The sequence below is a fragment of the Saccostrea cucullata genome, unplaced genomic scaffold (genome assembly GCF_032062105.1).
Source record: "Saccostrea cucullata isolate Sc308-1 unplaced genomic scaffold, CSIRO_AGI_Scuc_v1 ctg51, whole genome shotgun sequence".
In the NCBI taxonomy this organism is placed as follows: Eukaryota; Metazoa; Mollusca; class Bivalvia; order Ostreida; family Ostreidae; genus Saccostrea; species Saccostrea cuccullata.
Window position 1 is genome coordinate 12,562 of NW_026930899.1, and position 25,102 is coordinate 37,663.

General features: G+C 31.5%; 4 protein-coding genes across 5 annotated transcripts in view; all 4 read left to right on the forward strand.

Moving 5' to 3' along the window:
• The first annotated feature begins 1,904 nt into the window (after positions 1 to 1,904).
• LOC134230466 (scavenger receptor class F member 1-like) lies at positions 1,905 to 4,478 on the forward strand. The gene is made up of 3 exons (XM_062712293.1): positions 1,905 to 2,037; positions 2,217 to 2,345; positions 4,026 to 4,478. Exons 1-3 carry the CDS (start codon positions 1,905 to 1,907, stop codon positions 4,370 to 4,372), a joined length of 609 nt encoding a protein of 202 aa, XP_062568277.1. The 3' UTR covers positions 4,373 to 4,478.
• Positions 4,479 to 7,724: 3,246 nt separating this feature from the next.
• On the forward strand, positions 7,725 to 10,396 carry LOC134230465 (uncharacterized). Its single transcript, XM_062712292.1, has 3 exons — positions 7,725 to 7,889; positions 8,045 to 8,173; positions 9,304 to 10,396. The coding sequence occupies exons 1-3, from the start codon at positions 7,754 to 7,756 to the stop codon at positions 10,101 to 10,103; spliced, it is 1,065 nt and encodes a 354-aa protein (XP_062568276.1). The 5' UTR covers positions 7,725 to 7,753; the 3' UTR covers positions 10,104 to 10,396.
• Positions 10,397 to 13,078: 2,682 nt separating this feature from the next.
• Positions 13,079 to 25,102, forward strand: part of LOC134230479 (uncharacterized) — a 237,853-nt gene continuing 225,829 nt past the window's right edge. Inside the window, exons 1-4 of the mRNA XM_062712309.1 lie at positions 13,079 to 13,139; positions 13,245 to 13,303; positions 13,513 to 13,644; positions 13,760 to 14,713. Of these exons, the coding sequence (XP_062568293.1) occupies positions 13,111 to 13,139; positions 13,245 to 13,303; positions 13,513 to 13,644; positions 13,760 to 14,628 (1,089 nt within the window). The 5' untranslated portion in view covers positions 13,079 to 13,110 and the 3' untranslated portion in view covers positions 14,629 to 14,713. The remainder of the gene's footprint in view (positions 13,140 to 13,244; positions 13,304 to 13,512; positions 13,645 to 13,759; positions 14,714 to 25,102) is intronic.
• Positions 18,526 to 23,173, forward strand: LOC134230487 (uncharacterized). Of its 2 annotated transcripts, XR_009984359.1 has the most exons (7): positions 18,526 to 18,681; positions 18,760 to 18,818; positions 18,919 to 19,149; positions 19,470 to 21,061; positions 22,193 to 22,254; positions 22,629 to 22,817; positions 22,907 to 23,173. XR_009984359.1 is itself a non-coding variant. In XM_062712324.1 (4 exons), the coding sequence occupies exons 1-4, from the start codon at positions 18,656 to 18,658 to the stop codon at positions 20,201 to 20,203; spliced, it is 1,050 nt and encodes a 349-aa protein (XP_062568308.1). In that variant the 5' UTR covers positions 18,526 to 18,655; the 3' UTR covers positions 20,204 to 22,186. The 2 variants fall into 2 exon arrangements, 1 of the variants encoding a protein (XP_062568308.1); XM_062712324.1 differs by lacking the exons at positions 22,193 to 22,254; positions 22,629 to 22,817; positions 22,907 to 23,173 and having other exon boundaries at positions 19,470 to 22,186.

Below are 25,102 nucleotides of genomic sequence, written 5' to 3' on the forward strand. Positions count from 1 at the left end.
GTGCATCTACAACTTTCTATCGATTCTTAGGGAAAAAAGTAAAACTGCTGTGCATGAGAAACGTCAGACGTGTATACATGTATTGTGTGATAGCATCTTCAAGACGTGTTGAGATTTAAATATGGATTCTAAAAGACTCCAAAACACTTCTTAAAATGATATACATGTATATAAAAAATATTTTCCAACATTAGTAACATCAAAACATATTTTTTATACAACCATTTCTCACTATCCATGGCATTATCAATTAAGATGCAGACTCTTTGATATTTTAAACAATTGCCTTCCAATACAATAAGAACTCTTTTTTATGAAATAACAAAAAAAAAAAGCAAAAATGCAAGACACATTTTTACGTACTATGTTTTATATCAACCGTGATGCTTTTGTTGACATATTAATCATATATATATAGTATATAAGATTTGACAGGGGAGTGTTCCGTCTACTTGTTAATACACGTGACTCACGGCAATCAACAGGGGATGCTAACTTCTGATTGGCTCCTGATACAGCCTCTGGCATTTCATGAGGTCCCTGTTTATGCCCTGTTTACAGTTTTGTATTATTGATTTCTTAAATCGATCAATAATCGCAAAAATCGATATCTTCACCCTTTTCATTTTTTCTTCTTATTTCCCAATGTTTGTTTAGCAGATAAATTAAATGCACGCTTATCATGAGCATATTTGCTCTTGCTCTTACAAAGCTGCAAATGTGCTTCGGGTTCTTATGAACTGAATTGTTCATCGGTTTCAATATATAAGAGAACATAATGCAAAAATAATGCAAAAAGTAAAAGTTTTCAATCGTCAGATTGTCGTGTTAATGATTTTTGAATTTATAAGAGAGAAAAAAACCTTGTCTTTGTATATTAATTGTTCTTTAAAGACCAAGAGAGACCTTCCTGAAAGGGAATGTGAATTGTTTTCTGTATGAAGTCAGGTGGTATTGTTTCATACAATCTACTTACTTTTAAGTGACAAATGGGAGTGGGAGTGACAAATTGGAGTGTCTTCTAATGAGTACTTGACTAACTGTACTCACCTTTATTTTGCTTTGATCAACAAGTCTTCATCTCGCAGTTTATATTTCAAAACAATAGAAATAAAAAAAAACAATAGGGATAAGAGAAAAGTCCCTGATAATCATGCAGAATTTCCGTTCTTCTGTCATTGGAAATGCTATATGACGGTATAATCGATATCCGACTTTTGACGAAGAGGGAAATCATATTGAACATCATGCCACAGAACTAAATTTATTACCAGACATTGCACAGGCAGTTTTTGAACAAATACTGATAGATAAAATATGACTATAACAAACAACACTTAAACTCAAAAGTCCATTGAAGTCATACACACAGGGAGCAAAGCTAACAACAAAGGTGCCAAACAAGGGTAAATTACCCATTTCAACCGCTTAAACCTACCGTGTTCTTCTTGACCTGCAAAGGAAAACGGAGAAATATTAACTGATATGAAAAAAGCAATACATTTTTTTCGGATTTAAGAAATCAAAACTATGATTATGTCCTTTTTTTAATTTAAAGAAGGGCCAAAGGGTTAATTGCCTATGTCACCTTGACTTTAATTTTTTCAGAGTTATGCATAATTATGTATTTTTAATTGTCTTCAAAAGGTTCAAATATTGAAAGGTAGCTTAAAAATCATTTTAAAAAGTTAAATCTTTTCGAAATTGTAGGAAAAAAATTCAGTCATTAAATACATTTTTATCAATATAACATTCATGCTATAATGTTTTTATGCCAGTCTGTATTAGATTTCATATAACTTTCCTGTATTTTTTAATGTATTCCTGAATGTTTACATCCGTCTCCAAAAAGAGTTTTTTTAAATGATAGTGAGAAGTTTCCTGCTTATTTCTATGTATGAAAAATGAAAAATATCATAAAATGGGTTTACTGTTTTCTGTTGAACGATAAATACTTGACCTTAAGTACGAATGAAAGCAGTGGAACAACAAGCTGTCCTGTAAATTACTTTTTGGGCGTTCACAAAAATTGCACTGGTAAGATTTATGTAGTCTATTCTGTTTTCTTTCTTTTAGCCACATTTTAATTAATCATCTTTTTCGAAGAAAAAAGTAAAAAAAAAAATCTTTTAATGTTTATTTGCAAGAAAAGTACGTCTTTTCTAAATAAATGAAGAATATTTTGAATAGAGATGAAATAAAATATTTGTACTTAGAGTGTCCTGCAGGGAGCTTTGGCCACAATTGTAGCGCCCCATGTCCACCTGAATCGTATGGTCGACTGTGTGCAGAGGATTGTAGTGAATGTCCCGCAGATGAGTGCGATAAGGTCACAGGATGTCAAGGTATACGATACGTTATATTGAGAGAGAGAGAGAGAGAGAGAGTGTTTGTTTCAAAATTATATATCTGAATATTATAAAGGAATGGTTTACTATCAATATTTATATATAAATTGCTTAAATACTTTACAGTACATTATGTAATGAAGGATATGAGTCCATAAAACAATACAAAATAGGAGCAGAGCAAACACGGACCTTCAAAACATCAGAGATGGGATCATTGCCATGGAGGAATGAGCATTTTACTCGCAATCATTCCTTTATGACCGTAATAGAAAATTAATAAAGAATTACCAAAACTTCTGAACAACTTTTACTAAGGCTTTTAATATTTTACATGTTTCCCCCAGAAATCATTTTTCTAATCTTTTGACCCAGACCGTGGAGTTTAACCCACATTTAAATATTTTAACTTAGGCATAGTTTGTCATAGGTTAGTGTTTGGACTTTAATATTTCACAGGTAGAAGTTTTGTGACAAGTCTTTTCTTTGGGTAAAACGTTTTCATTCTTGTTCTTCAAGTTTGAATTGGATTTGAGAAAATTATATATTTGTTAAAAGCTGCCATACGGGGACTTCAGTTTTCACAGAGCTAGAGAATACATTTTTTAAACAGAAGACAATTATTGCTTTCCATATATATTAAAAATGTAACAGAGGATATCCTTTTAAAACAGAAGGAAATTATTTCTGCTATTTAAAGACTAAACAAAATATACTAGTTACTTTTTAATAAATTTATATAAAAACAATATTGATTAAAGGTAGATAAGGAAATAAATAAAATTATAAAAAGTACAAGAAAAGTATCTCTAGGATATTTGACACTCAAGTTAAAACAAAGCAGGTTAAAATTGAGAGGTAGTGAAATCGAGAAAAGAAAAAGGAAAACATTAAATGTAAAAGATACTAGCCAGTATAATACCTAGCATTCATAATCATTTTATTTATTGATGATAAGTTGCTTACAATTACGGTAAAAATAAATTGTCATTCAATGTCTCAGAGGGACTGTTACACATGGAAAGTAAATATCATTAAAGATATACTTTATATAGAATATGTTCTTAAAGAGGCAAGCTATTGGAAAACAAATTGATGAAAAAAGGATATCAACTGCCTTGATTGAAGTCATCATCCCTAAGGCTCTATGGTAAATACAATGATCTGGCCGGCAAAGTAAAATATGCCATAATTTGTAATGTCACCTAAACTTTTTTAAGAAGAATTAAAAAAAAATAATTAAGCGGTTTGACCTCTTTTAGAGACAAGTCCAGCCCATTGCAATTATTTACGTAAACTTGAATCTCTACTACCTCTTGATATTTACATTTTATTTTTACTAATTATAGAATTTTTTGTTCTTGTGGGGAGAATTTCTTCCTTTGTTAAAAAACTCATAGCTTGACCCGAGCTACAAATGTATATATCCACTCGATATAATTTAAATTATTTTGAATACATTCACATAGAATTAAAAACTCTTTTAAACAACTTTGTCTTTTGTGGCTAAGTGGTTCTTTAAAGATCCCAGATGTAAAAATTACTGACTTTATCAGGTATATCATGATAGAATAAAATATAAACGAATGTGTGATATTTTGGTACATCGTGAGGCATTAAAGTATTACACATTAACTTAAAATTAAATTTTGTCTATATTGATAAATTACATTTTAGTCACAAGTACAGTCATTGATGGACAACATGCAACTACTGCCTCTATTCAAACTGAAACAAATGGGACAAATGATTTAATAGAATCAACCTCAGATCGAGCCCCCGTTTCGGATTCTTCAGGAAGCTCCGATAAAGGAACGGTTTCCGAGTTAATCATTATCAATGGTAGTGTCATCATTTTCTTCCTCGTGATACTCATTATTGTCATGTCTGTCAGAAAGATCTTTGAGTTCAGGTACTGGAAGAGATGTGTCGCAGCGAGGAACACTCAAACTGCCATAGATGAAACAGTATATGCGGAAGTTTATGAATTGACTGAAATAAAAAATGGAGGAATCAAAAAATGACATGAGAAAAGACATACACGGAGAAAGTATTATTTACCGGGAAAAAAAGCATATAATATTATTTATGGCAAAAGATAAAATATAAAAGGAAAATACAATATTGAACACCAACACCATTGTCTTATCACGTTGTCATAAATAAACTTTTTATGTTTCGAAAATAATTTTATTATGTTTTATTTGAATTTTGAAATGTGATTTCCATTATTTAAGGATATGCGTAATAATTCGAAGTTTAGGTGAAATAGTGTACCGTTGAATCTACCTTAATAAGTTCTATCACTTTGCTTGTTGATGTTGCACTTGGAAAAAGGCGTACTGGCAAATTATCTAAACGTACAGTTGATGAATAATGGTTACAAAACAGAAGAGGAGCGAGACTTTTTGAGTTTTAATGACAATGTGTGCATACTAGTATTTCTGATAATCACTACTGGTTGAAATCAATAGAATAACACAAACATCCCAAACTACACCTAATATCTGAATTGTTATCATTGTCACAAGGTTAAAAAAATTCATATCATTAATCTCTCTTGAAATAACTGCTTTCTTTACATTTTGTGGAAATTCTATATCAATTTTAATTTAAGAGTTGAAAAGTGGGATTTGTATCTCTCTGTAACATCCCTTCCTGGTACAACAAAAAAAAAACACACATAAAAAACCATTAATCAAGAATTCACAAATCTTTTTTCCCCAATTATTTTCCAAGACTTATATATATGTATAGATAAATATGTAATCAGTTTTGGTGAGTGTGTGACAATATCTCTACATATTTAACTGTGAGAAGATTATTGTATTTTTATTTAAAGCTCTAGTGAGGAAAACAAGAAACATTTAATTGGAGTCAGTAAGAATATCTAATGTTAATTTTAAATTTCTGTTGAAGTTGCTCTTATCATTTCTTAAGAGTTGAAGGATTAATTTCATTTCTTTCTTGAATTCATTCAAGAATATTGAAGTAGTAATAATTTTATTTTCATACTTGATGCTGTTTCTTGTTTTCCGTATTGACCACTTGTAAATATAAATCTAGGTGTTAATACAGATTGGAACATTTTTGGGTTCTCCAGCGAATCCCAATAAAACAAAACATGCATACATCAACTTTGATTGGATTCACAACAGGGATTTTTAATATTATATTTTGCACCACTTCTAAAAGTGGTTTGACATGTTTTCATCATAAAAAAGATGTTTCTGACTCTCAATATTTGATTTACAGAAAAAGAATTTACCATTTGATAAACCCATTTTACTTAATTTTTCTTCAGTGTATAAGATATTTTGCCAACATTTCTATTGAAATTCTGGAATCTTTTGTTTTAACCTTACTTCATAAATTGAGCCCCAAATTCTTTTCCATGTGCTTTCAATTTGCATCAATTTCTCCCATTTTGCTTGAGATTTTGGAGTTTTTTTTTTTGTTTGATACTTTTTGTATATCTTTGAATTTTATATCTTCAAAATTTATGAGCTTGTTTGTTTTTCTTACAAATAAAATATTATCATACAGTGCATAATAATTATGTATTTCATTATCTTTTATTTTAACAGTATTTACTCCCTTCAAGAATGTCAAGATATGATTTAGGTATAGCGGCTTTTATTTTACTGTATTCAAAAATCCAACTCCTTTTATCAAGAAGTTTTGAAAATATGTAAGCATTAGTCTTAAAAGTCTTAGTATCTATATCCCAAATATCTCCAATTGTTTTTAAACCACATTTAATAAAAGACATTTTATATAGGCTTTTACCACGAAATTGTATAAATTTATTCCAAAAAATCTGACATTTCAAAATGTCATCTTTGCTTTTTGGTTGAAAGTGTGATCTAAATTCTGGCTAAGCCAGAATTCGCAAATCTAATAGCATTAGTCTTGCTCTTTTTTCAACCTAGATACCCAGGGGCCAAATGGGAGATTTTGAAAGACATGTTGCTTTTTGGTTTTCACTTTCACATTGGTCATTTGCCAACATTATTTAAAATTTAGTTAAAAATCATTCTAATACACAGAAGTATTCAGAATCGATATCAAAAAGATGTTTGTGTTTCTTATTGACAATACTTATGTGGTTTTTTGAGATCACGTCTTCCAACAATCTATTGGAATTCTCATGGGTACCAATTGCAAGACCTAGATGTGTCAGACTCTGTGGTATCTTTTATCTCAAGCTTTCCAGGATTTATCGCATCAACGTAGGAATGGTAATTACCAATATTAATTGACAATACGTCGTCGATATATCTTAATCTCGAGTTGAAGGCCACATCAACTGTTTTTTTTTACTTTTTGCGCATTAGATTTTGCACAATTTCTGCTTCATATGAATACAAAAATAAAAAGGCTTGGTTTAACATTTACTTGAACCTTGCTATATGTTTTATGTTTATAGAGAGTTTTATGAAGTTTCTGAATCAATTAAAGATATGATTACAATATATATTTCGATTGTTTGGACTATAAGATTTAAAACTGACATATGATGTTGAAGAATACCTGCCTTAAAAAGAGAACTGTGAGTATAAGTTTGATTATTACTTGTAGAATCAAATCCAGGTTCTTCTACACTACAATTTATATTATGATCCTTACAAATGAAGACAATTAAAGGTTTTTTTTTATCCTCCTAGAACTTAATTTCAAATAATCAAATTATTTTATTACTATTATTTTTTAAAGTAAATTAATAATTGATAATATGACTCTATGACTCTATTAAATATGCATAAACAGTTTAATCACATTAATTCAATACTATAGTACGTTCTAAAATATTTTCTGTGTAACTTTTACTTTTCTTTAAAGAAAATAGCTTTCTTCTTTTGAAAGAATTAAAAGTAGAATGATTTAAAAATTATCAATGTTCATGTATAAATAAAACGTTTTTATTTCAATAAGTCATACCATAAAGAATACGTATGCTTCGTGACAATACACGAAGAAATACATTCTAAGAGGAATGGCCGAAGTTATTATACTTTTGACAACAAAGAATACGTGTAACTTGTAGCCTTATTCCTATTATTTTTAGTAAAACAATTTAGGGCTAGAATTGTATTTAAATGAAACTGTAGCCATGCGGTGAGTATTTGACTTAATTTTTTTGCATTATAAACCAAGGTAAAGGAAAAAAAAACCCACCTTTTTTAAAATTCTCTTCTGGATTGTAATACGGAATTTTATTTAAGAAATGTATGTCTTTCAAACATCATGACATAAACACAACAATTTTATTCAGTTGTGCTAACATATATGCATATATATATATTTGTATTTCTGAATATATTCATAAAATCTACATCCGCCTTTATGGAGAGTTATGTCAAACAAAAAAAAAGATGTTTCCTGTTGGATTCTATGTAGGAAAAATGAAAACACATATCATAAAATGGATTTGTTGTTTTCTGTTAAACGATAAATATTTGACGTTAACAGACACAGTCAATGAGGCAAAGGGTTGTCCTGTAAATTACTTTTTCGACGTGGACAAGAAAAATTGTACAGGTAATAATTATTACATCTCGTGGTTTGTTTAATCTTTGACGAAAACAGTAAGAAAACATTTGATTTTTTCTTCTCATTTTTTGCAAAGAAAGGTCATCTTTCAAAGTAACTGTAGAATATCGCATAATGATTTTATAAAGAATGTTTCTACCTAGAGTGTCCTCCAGGGAGCTTTGGCCAAAATTGTAGCGCCCCGTGTCCACCTAAATCGTATGGTCGACTGTGTGCAGAGGATTGTAGTGAATGCCCCCAAGATGAGTGCGATAAGGTCACAGGATGTCAAGGTATGAGAGAGAGAGAGAGAGAGAGAGAGAGAGAAAGAGAGAGAGAGAGAGAGAGAGAGAGAGATGTAAGTTGCTTTTATTTTGAAATACAGACTTTGCTGTATGTAACAAGCAATCATTGACTGATGGGTTTTATTCAATTTTCTTTCGGCAATATTTTTCCATTTCTCCAAATAGGATGTTTACTTTTCATGAATTGTACAGACATACTTCATATATTATTTTTAGTTGAATATTATACAACATATATCCGACAGTTTTTGTTTAAAATGTCAATTGAATAAGAGGGTGTCAAAATAAAAGGGTCAAAACATATTGACTAGACGGGTTTCACACTCGAAATAAAAGGAAGTATGAACACACTTTTAATAATATTATTAAATAATGGAAACATTCCCTTCAAAGAAATACAAAAAGGAAGATATCCAATAGTTTTGACAATGTTAAACAATATTTAATTCATAAAATTTGATATAACTTACAAATTGTAATTATTTTTTTAAAGAAAATGCTTTCAATGAATCAGGGAAATCGAATGCACTTTAGGAATTTGAAAATTCTAAAGAAAATATGAATTTATTCGTCCTGAGATAATATCACCTTAAATATCCTTTTAAAAGTAACGCTACATAAATAATAACAAACATATACGTTATAAAATGATGTAAAGATGCTGGGAAATCAAAAAAAAGTAAAGATAAAGGATGGGTCCATGACTTTATACTTTTGACAGGAAATATATTTCCAGTAGAAAGTTTTTACACTTGGATACTCAGGCATCATAATATACCCAAAATAATTTTGAGCTGTTCTAAAAATAGAAGCAAACAGATAATAGATTTTCATCAAAACCCCATCCCCAGGAAAACAAATATACAAAACAAAAAAGACAAGCAAAAGAAAAAATAACAAATTAACCACAAAAACAGATGTGGGAATCAAATTAACCATTTCTAACTGCTAATCAACATGCTTAAACAATGGTGTGTGAATTCAAAATTTCGAAATCAAAAAAAAAAATATCCCGAAACCCATCACCTTTGATTGGAGAATAGTTGTCTACGTTTATATCGATTTTGCTATATTGTATTTTGGTCTGTTTTTGGTGTATGTATATATTTATTTTTCAGGGACATCTACAAAACCTGAATTTTACCGATCGTCTACAACAATATCATCAGCAGTAACATCAGTGTTTGAGATATCATCATCAATACTACCAACATCCTTGTCGACAGACAGATTAACCACAATTTTAAAGAGTAAACCATCACAACCATCAACTGTAGAAACAAAGGACGAGCCTAGCATTTTAACTATAATTCTGATAGTGGTGGGTTTTGCTGCTCTTATCATAATAATATTGATTGCTATTCTTTTTATTGTTGTGAGACGACTATGGGTTCTACATACCAAAAGAACATATCATAGAACCGAAAATGAATCAAAACACTTAAAGGAAGGAAACGAATCGGGGGAATATCAGGAAATTGAAATAGATAGAAATCTGGTTATCCAAAGCGAAGTATCAGGACACCGCTATAACACAATAATGCAGGAAATGGATCAACCTATTGGTACCAAGTATGAAGAGCCTCGATCCAAAATAAATCAGGAAATGAAAACACTGTATTCTCATTACAGGGAAATAGACGAAGAAAACTCTTCCTCGACAGGGAATAATGGTGGATATATAGAGCCAGAATCAAGTGGGCAAATACATGCCTATCTTGAAGTTATAGAACCTATAGTACATAGTTCTGATTCAGCTTATAGCTACAATGATGGCGTTAGCTTAAAATGTCATAGGTCCGACCAAAATTCTGATCATATCGAAGAAAACGATGATAACTATTTGAGTGCATCCAATGCTATTGAAATACATGAAGCAAAAGACAATGATTATTTAGACGTTGTCCACAATAAGTGACTAGTAGTAATACGAATATGCTATATAACAAGCAAAAATGCATATTGTTAAAAGTTTTTTCTCTCTACTAGAAGTAATGATAGTATAGCCCTCAGGGCTTAACGGCTTTCTGCGATGGATGAAACGGCTTATTTCCATATACATTAAAAGATTATGTAATAGGTATCTCTCGATATCCTCATATAAATTAAAAGCATATATAATATGGGTATCTCTCGATATCCTCATATAACTATTTTTTAAAGTTTTCAAATATCACATAATACAAATAGTAATAATATTCTTTTTATTTATTCTGGGCATTATTTTTCTCAAATAAATATTTCAGCACCATATCCATTTTAACTTTTTTTGTTTAAATGTATATAAAACATTTTTAATAAAGATTATATTATCAAAAAACTTGATCCGAAGGTTTGTATCAAGTTGTATTAAATTGACAGGCGCGGATTATAAGATCAAACGAGACGCAAAACGTCGAGTTTGATCTGATGATCTGCACCCGTCAACGATATGTGATGTGACTCTTCGAATCAACACACTGTAATAATGATTCATTTATTATAGCAGTAACTTGAACTGAAGAGCCGTATCACGTCTTGTTGACAGGCGCATATCACCAGATCAAACTCGACGCTTTGCGTCTCCTTTGATCTGATGATCCGCGCCTGTCAACTCGACGTGATATAACCATTCGAATCAAGTTAATGTTATAGCAAAATATAGTAAACAAAAACTGGAGAGTTCAATTTCATTCTTATGTCGAAACGATATATCCCGGTGAGTTTGAGATAACCACAGAGCCTGATAAATTTGTTTAATATTTGGATATTTTACTTGAAAAAGACGTTAATGGTCACTGCATGGTAATCTAACAACCAAGTTCTAATATGTATTTCAATTAATGTAATACACAAAATCATGCTGTACGTATGAACAATCTCTGAAACGAGGTAAATTATTGAAGCTGATGAAAAAAGAATTCCAGCAGTCTCGTTTAAAGTCATAATTTCGTAAGCACTGTGTAACATTAACAGCAAAGACAATTTTTCAGAGTCAAATGCTGACTGACGTTTTTCATACTAATTGTTAGTCCATTATTTATGCACTGAATTGACAACGGATTCTTTCCGTTATTTCCCAATCATGACAGGGAGCATACGGCGGGTGTGACAGGTTGGCAGGGGATGCTCATTCCGCTATGGCATCTGATCCCATCTCTGATGTTTTGGAGGTCCGTGTTTGCTCTGCTCCTATTTTGTCTTGTTTTATGGACTTTTGATCTTCAATACTCTTCGTTATCTCCATATGTTTCATATATCATCTCGTCACTTTACATAATACTCTGATATTATATCAAAGCATTTATAGTGGAAAAGGATTGCCCGCGAGAAAGTTTTAAAAAGTTCATTAATTAAGCAGTAGGCAATTAACAAAGATTGCATTGAAGTCTATGGGAAAAGGCGTTTTTTTTTTCTCAAAATAAAAATTTTAATAATTTGAATATCAATAAATCCTGCGGTGGAAAGATGCATTGAACATTAAAAATAGAATGACAATTAAAAACAGTTTTTTACCGACTATTTTTTTTTAAAATTGATTTTTTTATTAATTAAAAAGGGGAGATAACTCTAACTAAAATTCAAGGTCATAAATTAGGACACATCCCACTATACATACTAGTAATAAATGGGAATCATGTCTAAATAAACCGAGTATTCAGTGCCTTCTGTTATGTTATGTATTCAATTTTATTGAATTTGTTCCTATTAGGGATGGAATCATGTCTAAATAAACCGAGTATTCAGTGCCTTCTGTTATGTTATGTATTCAATTTCATTGAATTTGTTCCTATTAGGGATTGAATACCTTAAGGCTAGGAGGAAGGATATGGAGATAACGAACAGTTCAATCGCAAAGTCCATTAAACAATATACAAAACAATAGCAGAGCAAACACGGACCTCCGAAACATCAGAGGTGGGATCAGGTGCCATGGAGGAGTTAGCATCCCCTGCCGACCGGTCACACCCGCCGTGTGCTCCTTGTCATGATCAGGAAATAACGGAAAAATCCGTCGTCAATTCAGTGTATAAATAATGGACTAACAATTGGTATGAAAAACGTCAGTCAGCATTTGACGCAATGATAAATTGTATTTGCTGACAAGGCCATTGTATCGACCATAAAACTTACGAAATGATGACTTTACACGTGTCTGTTGATATTCTTGTTTCATCAACTTGCTTGTCAATAATTTACCTCGTTTAAGAAATTGTTCATACGTAGAGCATGCTCTTGCGCATCGAATCAACTGAGATATATACACTCCGTATGAAGGTGATGAAGGTATATTGCTGCATGAGTAAGGGAAGTTGACGATATAAAAGTTAAAGTCATCACGTTTATCATATACCTTGGTTGTTAGATTACCATTAGTGTCTTTTTCAAGTAAAATATCCAAGTATGAAGCAGAAGTGTCGGACTCTGTGGTATCTTTTATCTCAAGCTCACCGGAATATATAGTATTGACGTAGGAATGCAAATTATCAGTATTAACTGACAATACGTCGTCGATATATCTAAATGTCGAGTTGAAGGCCAATAAGAATTACTTGAATACCTTGATTTATTGATTTTATTTCTGTATTTTAATATATGAGAAATTATTAATTTAAAGAAAAGCTAAAATGTAATTTACATGTACACGATGAAAACTTATTGGCTATATTATTGCGAGATTCTCGTTTTTTTTTGTTTTTTTTTTTGAATTTGGGAATTTTTCCAGCCTTATAGATTGTACGATAAGACACAGAACTATTCATCATTATCATCATTTAAAATGTTCAAATGACTAAACACATATTATAAATAATATAAAACATCATTTTCATATCCGGCTTCCCATCCAAAAGCTTACTTAAAATGCATTTTCCGGATTAAGGATATTTTTATTTCAGATATTTGCATATACATGCTTTATTCCTTCCTTAAATCTAGATACAAGTATGCAACCGGCAGCAGGGGTCTGTGTAAAGTAAGACTTTTTTCCTTTATACCAAAACACCGTTTTTTTTTCAAATAGTTTGATGCCTAATTAATCATATTTTTTCTCCATAATTATAATTAAAATTAATTTCAGACCTGGTGGTGTATCCGAATGTTGTTTAGGTTTTCATTTAGTTAACGGTAGTTGCCAGAGTAAGTATCAAGAACTTAGATAGACAAAAGCAAAGTGGATCAAGTTATTTTTTCTTCAAATAATCACATTTAACAGTTTTTGATCTTGAATTAAGAAGCAAGTTAATGTTCTTCCATAAGTAATTAGCCTTTGTTTCTTAATTGATAAAGTTCAGATTCTTTTTAAATAATCTCTATTAATGAAACTTTATTTTCCCCATATCTAACAGAGTGTCCAGACGGTACATTTGGTGCCGAATGTAAGGAATCATGCCCAGAGGGGCGGTTTGGAGCACAGTGTGCAGAGGAATGCACTTGTCCACCAGATGTATGTAAGAAGCACAATGGCTGTCCCAAAACTGGTAATTAAATCGTTAAGATAATATAAATTCTTTATAGATTTTTGTTTAATTTAGCAATGCTAGTTAATTAACAATGATTATCAAATATTTATATACATGAATATCGTTATTGTAGAACTTGTGGTTTCTGAAGTAGTCACTACAGAAGCACCTAATACATCTTTATCGCCCTCTTACTTTACGTCCTCGACACAAGCATATTCCGCTTCACAGTCCTCAATTTCCACATCAATAGATGTATCAACAGTACCTAGTAGTACTTTGATTGCAAGAAGTACCAACAACTTATCTGTACAATCATCTTTACCCCAGCTCATAACTCCTACTCAAGGAATTGCTTATAGCAGCGACGTAAAGTTAGTGATAGGAATGGGAGCGGGAATGGGGCTGCTTCTGGTTGTTATCCTTGTGTTGGTGGCACAAAGATGTCTGAGTAAGAAAATGAAGCAATACGACTCAACTAAGCACGTCAAATACAAACCATCTGAGGAAAGAAGTTTATCTGTAGTATATCAAGAAATTAATTACGATTTGATGGAAGAGACAGCAATTGTGAGAAAATCAAGCAAAGAATACAAACAATATCAAGTGATTGAGAAAGAAAGCACCACAGGTTCCAAATATGAAGGAATTCAACCATGTGGGTTACATGCTAAAGTCAACTCGTCAACATACCTCGACGTTGAGCCACCTGATATCCAATCACCCATTGAAGCTCAAAGAGAACCCTTATCTACAGAAAAGAAATATTCCTATGTAGAAGTAGTCGAACCATTAGTCCATAGTGACATCATATCCTCTGCTACAGAATACAAGAATGAAACCCCCGCATTGTATGATGAGCCTGATTTAACTGAGTGTGGTAGTACCACGGCCCTATGTCTTTACAGCGATACTGGAAATGTTGAAATTGCAATTAAGACATGCACAGAAAAATCTGAAGACAGGATAGACCCTGCTTATCTTGATGTAATCAACATTTAAAAATGTCACATTTTCTTTTTTCACTGAGTTTTACTTCTTAGTTGGTTTGCAATACGTCTAAAGCAATTTGGAAATTTAGAAGTGTGTGCAAAAAACTAGCTTCAGTGAACTTGTAAAATTAGTTAAATTACACTGGAGAACATAAATTTGGTTAAGGTAAAAGATATAACACGATTATAAAACAATTTTAAGACAACTATCGTTCTTATTCAAATTCTTTGCACTTTTCTCGCCCTCCATTCAAAATTATATTGTCACTTGGTTTACCATATCGAAAAAAGTATATATTTAAATCATTCATTCATATGTTTTGATCTTCTTGCATGCATACACTTGACTTTTGTTAAAAGAGGATCTCTTTTCCGTAGTGCAAGTTTGAAGGTCATTTATCTCTATGCTACAGTAGAAAATAAGAAAAAATAACTATTAGCTTTTTGATTTCATTAAATAAGATAAACTGTAAAGTTTAGAAACCCCTTAGCACCAACTGTTTAAATGTTTTACGATTGTTTTTAAACAAAACAGGGTCAACCCCCAAGCTGAAGTTCAAAAGGACAAATATCACGGTACCCAAAGAAAAATATCGTCACAAGAAATACACATGCAAAAAATTTAAAAAAAAATTATACTATGTCTTCAATTAATCTAAGTTTTTTGCAGCCAATTATAGACAGAGAGACAAATAGCTAGAAAGACCCATGGACAGGCCAAATCTCTAATTACGGGGACATAAGAAATACAACATATATAGAATATCCGTATTTTTTAAATATCAAAAATCAAATTATCTAATAGATTGACTTTTGAAATAGTTTCTTATGCAGAGTAGAAGAAAGCACTGCTATTACTTAAGGAATCACTGTCTAGTTTTGAGGGTATGCCAGGGCATCAACAATAGTGGGAAACATGGGATAATTTGCATAACGGGCGAAGCCCGTTATGCTAAAATTATCCCATGTTTCCCACTATTGTTGATGTCCCTGGCATACCCTCAAAACTAGACAGTGATTCCTTATATTTCCATTTTTACTTGAAATAACCATCTTAAAATAAATCGAAATACCGTCTAATTGAGTAGATTTGAAATGCACAAGGCCCCATGACGTCAAATTTTACTATAAAAAATAGTCCCAAAAACACGAAACAAATTTATTGACTATTTATATTTACCGTAGTCAAATATCAACATTTATAAAATAAACAATAAAAGAATTTTAAATGATGATCAAAGTAATCTTGTTGACTTTAATTATATATGTGACCTAGATTTAGGTTGTCGGAAGCACGAACATATATAGGCACTATGTCACTTCTCCGCTGCCATATTGAATGCAATGTTGCAGTTGATGAAACGGGAGCTGGTCAGCATGGTCAGGAAACCGATTTGTATGGATGTTATAATAACAGAAGAAGTTGAGTTGCTTAAGAAGTCGGATGGTAATGACTAAGGGACGATGTCTGTATCAGATGATGGAGTACGTGCAGATCCATGTGGCAATGTCAATTTCTCCACGTGGCTGTTTACCCTGTTTTACGGAAGTGGAGTTCTCGGTCTCGCAAGGCCTCGTTGATAGTGGACAGCTTTGCGCTAGTGACTTGCTTTCGAGCCGAAGATAATTCATTATTTATTTTGTTTGTTAAAAAGATATATCAATCAAATTACTTAGTAAACAATTAAACAAAACATCTATTTTTTCTTGAGTATATTTATACGCCAGTGATATACATGCAGGTTGACACCTGACCTTTCAGTAATAGAGAAATATACATACCACAGGGTATTATCATGAAATTAACAAGATACACTTTTGTAGTGTTTATCATAGAGAAAACAATTGGAAATGGAAATATAATTTAATAAATGTATTTATATGAACTGGTACCATATCAAATTAACCTACAGCCTTTTTTGCAAGGACAAACATGGTCTTTTTGAGGCTTGCTGTACATATTCAGTCATTAGGTTCAGACAAATGTTCGTTGTCAACATTAACTATTCATTGTAGATGGTAAACTGCACGTACATTAGCGGAGAATGCTTAATGATTCGTTAGCTAGTCTGTAAGCTACGAAAATTTCTCTCAAATTATTCATTGAAACACTGATTTGTAAATTTTGGGCATAATAGAGAAGTATATTGTTAGTTTGTTAGTTAAAATACCCCTTCTTGGAATCTTATAGATAATGATATACACTCTAATTGTGCAGCTTAATTGAAGAGTATATGAGTATGATGTGTATGGACTTTGTAGTTTCACGGCATTAAACATTTGTAATGTTCAAATCCGTAACCATTTAAATTTGCTCTGCTCCTATTTTTGTATTGCTAATGGACTTCTGATCTTGAATACTCTTTATTATCTCCATATGTTTCATAAACTTTATTTTAAAAAATATTAACCTGGAGAAGACACTTTATATTCCCAGAATATGATAATCTAGTACGTGTATATATGAAAAGAGATCGAGGTAAATTTACATAAAAGACATATGTCTACGAAATAAAAAAAAAAACTTCCTATTTCCTAAAAAAGAGACATTTTTTGTGTTTTGCAATGATACACAAACTTGAAGGGGTTCAGAAATGATTTTGCATCCGCATTTTTTTTTTTTACTTTAATGTCTCAAATGAAATATTGCAACGAGAATCTATTATTAATGAACAGTCGCCAAACTAAATGTGCAATTAATTTGCGGGGGTTGTATACCTGGTAATTAATTATTAGTTGTTTGGAAATTATTGAGACATTTGTATATTCCTTTTTCAAATGAACGTCTTTCGGTGAAAATTTGCATATTCATTTGACAGACATCAGAATTAATAAGAACAACAAATAATTTACAAATATTCAATTTATTCTTCTCTATGGTATTTAAATGATTCATGATCAATGATGGAGATACCCGACGCAGTCACAAAATTAAATTCTAAAAATGTGTAACATCAACCTTAAAACTACCGGTGGATACAAACCAGAATCAAAAACACTTTAATTCAGGAATTTTTTTTTTCAATTTGATTTTGACTTCATTTGGTGATAGTTTGTTAGAGTTTGTTAGAAATACGGAGATCATACATACAATTAAGCGCGGTATGAAAACTTGTGAGCGACGACAAAACTTGTGTTAACTTCAAGGCTGCGCAGCGAACCTCCAGAAGTGTATAAATTGTTTACAGCTATGGTTTATTTTTTTCCTCTTGTGTACTTTATGGAGTAAAGTAAATTTTTCAATTATTTCTGAACACTCTTTGTATAGTGATTATAGCAGAAGCATAACTCATTTTCCTTTTCTCCTATTAAGTATTCTCTCATCGTCTTAATTCATCTTATCATATATATTTTTCAAACTGACTTGATCTTAACGATGAAGACTGATAGCTAGTACATGTATTTTAATTGTAAATGGTACCAGTTTAACTGTACATTCATCCCTAAGCAGACTTACAATCCCAATTCAAGATATTCTTACAGTAGTGAGAGTACGGACTGGGTCTAATTCTGTATTATTTCCTTGTGTAAATGAAAAAAAAAGATTTCCGAGAAAGAGGAAATATATGGTCTAAAAGGGAAAATTAAAGCAATTTGGGGCAGGAGTTTATTTGAAGTATCTGTATGAAAATAAAAACTGAAATTTATAGAGTAATCGAGCTCATGTCTACATAATTATTTTGCATCTTGCATCTACGATGTCAGATCCCAGCGTTAGTAGATAGATTTACCCATATTAAAATTATATTTTCTTACAAGATTCGTAACTTTCATGTCAACATAATTTACTTGCATGTTGACATAAATATGTGGCATGTTTATATAATCATGTTGCATGCTAACATAACTTATCTTCCATGTAGGGAACAGAAATATGACACCAAACAAAACTAATTGCATAAATGCTCCAATAGTCATTATACAACACGGAAACATATCTTATTCGATGGAATAATCAAGGCATACTTTATTTATAGATCACCGCCATTTTGATTTTTAATCGCACAGAATATAATTTCTTTTAGCTTTTAACTTGAATGGATAAAACCGGAATTTGTAAGGAGTAAGTCTATTCAAAAGAGCATGCTTGCATATTTTTAGCGAATATTATGTTGTAACAATATTATTTTTCTTGATCTAGATCAAAAGATGGTATTGAATGCTGCGTGAATCATTATCTTAAAGGAAACTCTTGTGAAGGTGAGTTTAAAAATACAAAAAATTACAGTTTTTTCATTCTTTCATCATCATTAAAGTCATTATTTAAACTATTATAATTATCCTTTATCCTTTTCCACAGAATGTTCAGTCGGTTGGTTTGGCTGGAATTGTGTGAATTCTTGCCCTTCAGGAAGTTATGGTTGGCTGTGCTCAAATCGCTGTGAATGTCCGGATCAGCTTTGCAATTTTGTCTCGGGTTGTCCAACCGATAACAAGGTCACTCTGACGTTAGATTCAAACTCCTCGACATCTACAAGTGCAAGGAATAACACTAAAGATGTCTTAGAGACGTCTAGCAAAGGCTCTTCTGGTGAATTTAAATTTACCCTTTTTCAGTACAAAAATCCAAATTATTTGATCTGGAGTTTATAATATTTTTCTTGATATTCATTTTTTCTAAATAAAAGGATATTGCATGAATATCCTCATCTCTTTTACAAATTTCAGTCATTATTATTTTCTGTTAAAATATCTTAAGCTTTAAAATGCAAGAATGTGACCCCAATATTTTTATTATGATTCGTAAACGCTATTTATAATTTTTATGTTCAGATTGGTGATTTATATGTTTTAAAAATCAAAGTGGTGCATGCATATCGTTAAAGGTACTTCTTAAACGATTTTATTTAGATCCAGCAGTATTTCGATCGTCTAAGTCACCAGACTTGTCATCGTTATCCTCATCATTTTCATCATTATTACCAACATCATCGTCCACATTGCAGTTAACCTCTACAACTTCCACCGTCTTAAAATCAACTGTGACAATGAGAAAGATATCTAACTCTGAAAATGGGACTACAGATATCGCCGTAATACTTGTACCCATCGGAATCGCTATTGTATTCCTACTTATCACCATTATACTTATGATCGCTTGGAAACTAAATCTTGTACAACGTCACAATCAGGTTTTGACGTCAGAAGTGATAACGTTGAAGAATGTAACTCAGTCAAGCGAGGAAACTGCAGACTATCAAGAAATTAACCTTGGACCGAGACCAGAAAGATCATCTGAACAATTCAAAGTGAAAGGGGATCAGCAACATTATCATACAATTTTAGAGCAACATCTTTCTCAGTCATCTCCCTCTAAATATCAAGAAATTAATAGAATTGAAGAGGAAAAAATATCAGAACATTTTTCAACAGAAAATGAGCAAAATTCTTCTTCGGCGTATCTTATATCTACATCTACAAAACCTGCGCATGCGTATATTGATGTTATAGAAACCTCACAGGAGGATATTGAGGCGAAGTCCAAAGCGTCTTTACTCACAGAGGAATATGATGACACTCTGTGCCATACCGACAACGAATTCAAATCGGCTGAAAATATGTATCTTGATGCCATATACATATAAGCTGCCATGAATTTATAAAATGCAAATAAATTTTTTAAAAAGTTTTGTTGTACGTTATTGTTGGGATAGTTAAGTATTAATTTCATATGATGCATGGAACCTTCCTAGCTTTAAAGTTCCTGGCCTCAAGCCCACAGACTGAGAGCAGACAATTCAAAGTTTTGTTTAAGAATAACTTGAGATCTATTCTATACACTTAGGTGCATAAAAATCGCACGATTTTAAAATAAACAAATCTAAACACGTATTGACAGTTTTTCAACATTATCAAAATTATTTGTAAAGCTTAAAAGATTTAAAATTTTGCCTGAAGTGTTTTTCTCGATCAATTGTTTTAGAATATGTACTCAGTATAGCCAGCATTTGAAGAATCAATTTCAAGTGGACACTCAGGTTTAAGTTAGACATTTTAAGATATATAGATAGTCATCATCTTTTATCAATAATTATTGAAAAAAGAGTTTTAAATATATACTTGTTGTTATCAAGCATATTATCTGTTGTGGATGCAATAATTTTGCAATACTTTTACCTCACTTTTAGAAAACTTTCAAAATTTAAGCACATTCAAATAGTTTTTCCGGCTCAAAGAAATAATACTTTCCTAAACAATTTTATTTTTGCAGCTTTCTGAAAATGGTTTAAAAAACAATGCACTGCATAAATCTCAAATTTAATTATTAATGCTTTTCAACTTAATTACAGTGTTACTAATAAGGCATTTCCTGTCAAAATCAAGAATTTTTAAAACTATATGTAATTTTTTTGTTTGTTGAACAAAAGTTTCATAGTTAGAATTATATGCATGTAATTTGTTTATTGTTTGAAACCTTCAATGGAGACTGGAAGATGTAACAGGTACATGTACATGTTCATTCTTTTTATAGTTATGAGAAGTAAAAATAATTGTAACAGTGTTTCAGTTGACAGTAATTAAAGGAATGCTCTAAAGCACAATGATTTAATGGTAAACAACAATAATAGTATAAACTTTTTATGTTTTATTATTTAAAAAAATCGTCTGAACAATTATAGAATTAGAGATAATATAGGAATAGAAATTTTGGGGGTATCTCTATTTTTCATTTTTGGTAATATTATTCTTAAAGTTAAGATTAGATGTGTTATAACAACATTGTGAAAATAAGAAGTGTTAAAGCAAATATTAAAAAAATACTTCTTTATTTATTATTATGATGCCGTAGTCGATGTTTTTACTCCAGAAAACCAAAAATAAGTATGAGATTAAAAAAAAAATAACATAAGAGGTTCACAATAAGCATTATGTAATAAGGAATTCGTGAAAGTATCATCAACAATAATTCTTTGATATAGGTGAAGTTGCATATAAAAGAGGGTACCCATCAATATCATATAAAGAATTACAGCATCCATGTTTGCTACGGGAAACCAAAAATATGTGTCGGATCAAAGAGTCAAATATGTGGTCACAATAGCACTATGTAACGAAGATTTCGTGAAACATTCTTTAAATTTTATTCACTGGTATAAGAAAAGTTGCCCATAAAAAATGGGTACCCCAAACAGATGGACGCACATGTATGTACACTTAGACAGACAGATGGACGGACATCCCAATCACTGTATACCCTCCCAATTTTCAAGAGGGAATATGAAAATAATTGAGATATGGCAAACAGTTATCAATCTTAGGAAACATATGTGCAGGGAACAGGGTCCATGCAGGAGTAAGCATCCACTACCGACGGTTACACCCTATGTATGCCCCTAATCATGATCAGAAAAACGGAAAAATACGTAGGCATTTCAAAATGTAAACTAGAGATACTGTGAGCACTGAGATTAATAAAAGATACCCCAACCCTTATATTTTTACAATGGCAAAGACCATGTTTTTTTTATCTGGGAAACCAAAATATGTTTCAGATGGAAAATGAAATAGGAATAATACAGTGACATTATGTAAACTTTGCTCATTTAAATGCTATAAAATATTTTTTATTAAAGCCCTCAAGACATCATTGTTGTATGCTGCACAAACTTTTACCAGACGAACAATGCTTGTAGACGTAAGTAATCTAAGGAATAAGAGTCTATTGCTCGAAATACATTTGAAGAGGTTTATAAGAGATACACGTATTACGAGCTCATGGCAATAATCATTTTCATATGCACAAAAATGTACGCGTTATCTAAAAAAATTGAAACATTAAGTAGAATGATCTCTTTCAAATCGATTTATAAAAATGTCGTTCTTTAATCCTACTAAGTCTGCATTTGAATATACGTGTGTAATATCTTTTGATTTGAAAAAAAATATTTCTGAATATGGATATCGTAAGGATTTTGATACTGTCATGCTTTGACCTACCAATCTTGACGCAGACAACAAGCAGTTTATCCTTAAGCTAAGTGTACCTTCTATTTCCTTATTCTTTTATAGCTTGTCCTCCGGGTTCATATGGAAGAAACTGTTCGCTCACGTGTCCACCAGGCTGGTTTGGGAGTGAATGTAAATACTCGTGTGATTGCCAGCTTTCTGATTGTTACCCAACATATGGTTGTGTGACGACAACTACCTCTAAAGCATCATCATTTCCGTCAACATTTAATTTAAGAGATGCATCTCAAGGTGGGGATATAGAAATGAAGAATAAAAGTAGTTTTAAGTATCTAAATCAAATTATTTCATTTATATTACAATAATGAGATTGATTTCAGATAAAACGACGGTTTCTTTCCTAGAAGTCAGTGGTTCATCTTATCTAAGAAGTGTAACAACATCAATTCTTTATAAAAATCCAGGTCTCAGGGTATCTCAGCCGAATTACTCTGCTGTTATTGTCACCGTGTCTGTTGTGGTTGTATTACTTATAACAATTGTGTTTGCCATTCTTTTTCGGAAAATCATCATGCTACAAAACAGAAATAACATGATATCGCAAGAGGTTGTTGCATTAAAAATGACATCAGTAAATGATAACAATGTGTACGATCAGTTTAGGGAAGATATATCAGCATCAAATGTCTACAATGTAATTGACGAAAATAAAACTTCGCAAAACAATATTGACAATTATTTGGAACTTAAAAGACACTCAGGGACCAATTGTCATCGCTCTATGCAGGTTTCACCTCCAGAAATACAATCTGCGATAGACGATGAATCAGAATACTTGGATCCAGTTTCAGATGCTGGAGTAAGCAATGCATATATTGACGTTATTGCTTAGGTTGTCTGTTCAGCAATATAATAGGTATAGCTTGGTTGTTTTATACCGGACATCTATGTCGTGGAGTGATCAATTTCGGTCAATGACAATTTTATGACTTTACTGAATAAATAACATTTTAACAAGATTACATAAATATGTCTTTTATTATATCTTTATTTTTGTCTCGCTGCTATGGAGATAATTCATTGCACAACTTTCAATAATTTGCAAAGAAGCCTGAGTTTAATTTCACTATTTTGAAATGTGTTTCTTTACCTCGGAGATTACCATTTAATGTGTTTCGCAGAAAACGTTTAAATTTTTTCTCTATTTTTGTCTTTTAGAACCTTTATATTTATTGCTAAGCCATGAATACAATTTTCAAAAGGCCCTTGATTTTGGTTCTAAATGAAAAAGTTATTTTCTTTTATGCGATAAACATAAAACAACTATATAATTCTGGCTTCTGCTTCTTATTTGGCCTTGAAAACTGCAAAAATCATAAAAATGCTGAATCACCAAAAAGTGCATAAAAACAACAAAAACACAAGATGTGTTTGCTTTTTTGTGAAGCACTATGCGCCCGGCGGCAACAAAATTCGAAAAGGCTATTTTTAGCATAGAGGTAACAGGATGATATGGTGATAACGAACAGTATTCAATATCAAAGTCCATAAAACAATACAAAATTATTATTAATAGGAGCAGAGCAAACGCGGATCTCCGAAACATCAGAGTTGGAATCAGGTGCCATGGAGGCGTGAGCTCCTTGTCATGAACAGGAAATAATGGAAAAATCCGTCGTCAATTCATTGTATAAAGAATGGACTTACAATTAGTATGAAAAGCGTCAGTCAGCGGTTGAGTCCATAATAAATTGTATTTGCTGACAAGGTCATTTTATCGACCATAGAACTTACGAAATGATGACTTTAAAACGAAACTGCTGATATAATAAAGTTTACGGGGTCATTGACCTTTGTGTCATTTGAAAGAACATAATAAGTAAAGTACATGTATGCATACAAAATTCACTCTCTTTTACTATCTCTTATGATTCAAAAGTTATGGCGAAATTTCAAAAAGGCTATTTTTTATAAATATGTTTCATTCAAGGTCACAAGGTAACCGGTATTTAAAGGTGTATGCATACCAAGTAGGAAGTCTCTATCTCCTATGGTTCAAAAGTTATGACAAATGTCCGAAAAAGACTTTTTTAGCATATAGGTCACAGTCAATGTCAAACGGTCATTGACATTCTGTCATTGGAAAGAACATAATTAGTGAAGTATGCATACCAAACATGAAGTCTCTATCTCTTAAGGTTCAAAACGAAGTTATGACGAAGGTTAAAGTTGACAAGAAACCGACAGACAAACAGATAGACAGACAGGACAAAAAGAATATACGTCCATCTATCGACCTGGGTGCACAAAAATGTAAAGCATATTTATTCTAAAACGTCTAATACAAATCGACTTTTGATCTTAATTCGATATTTTTTGCATTATTTCTTCAAATTCTTTCTTATATCGGTAATGAGAATATTCATTTTTGTATTTAAATCTTAAAGATAAGAAAAATTTTCACCATCAAAATGACTGGTTGATGAGGAAAATTCTTCTCAAGAATTACCATAATCCAAACATTTTTCATTTTTCAGACATTGTTAATTGTGCAAGAGAAATCTTTTAGTGGACAT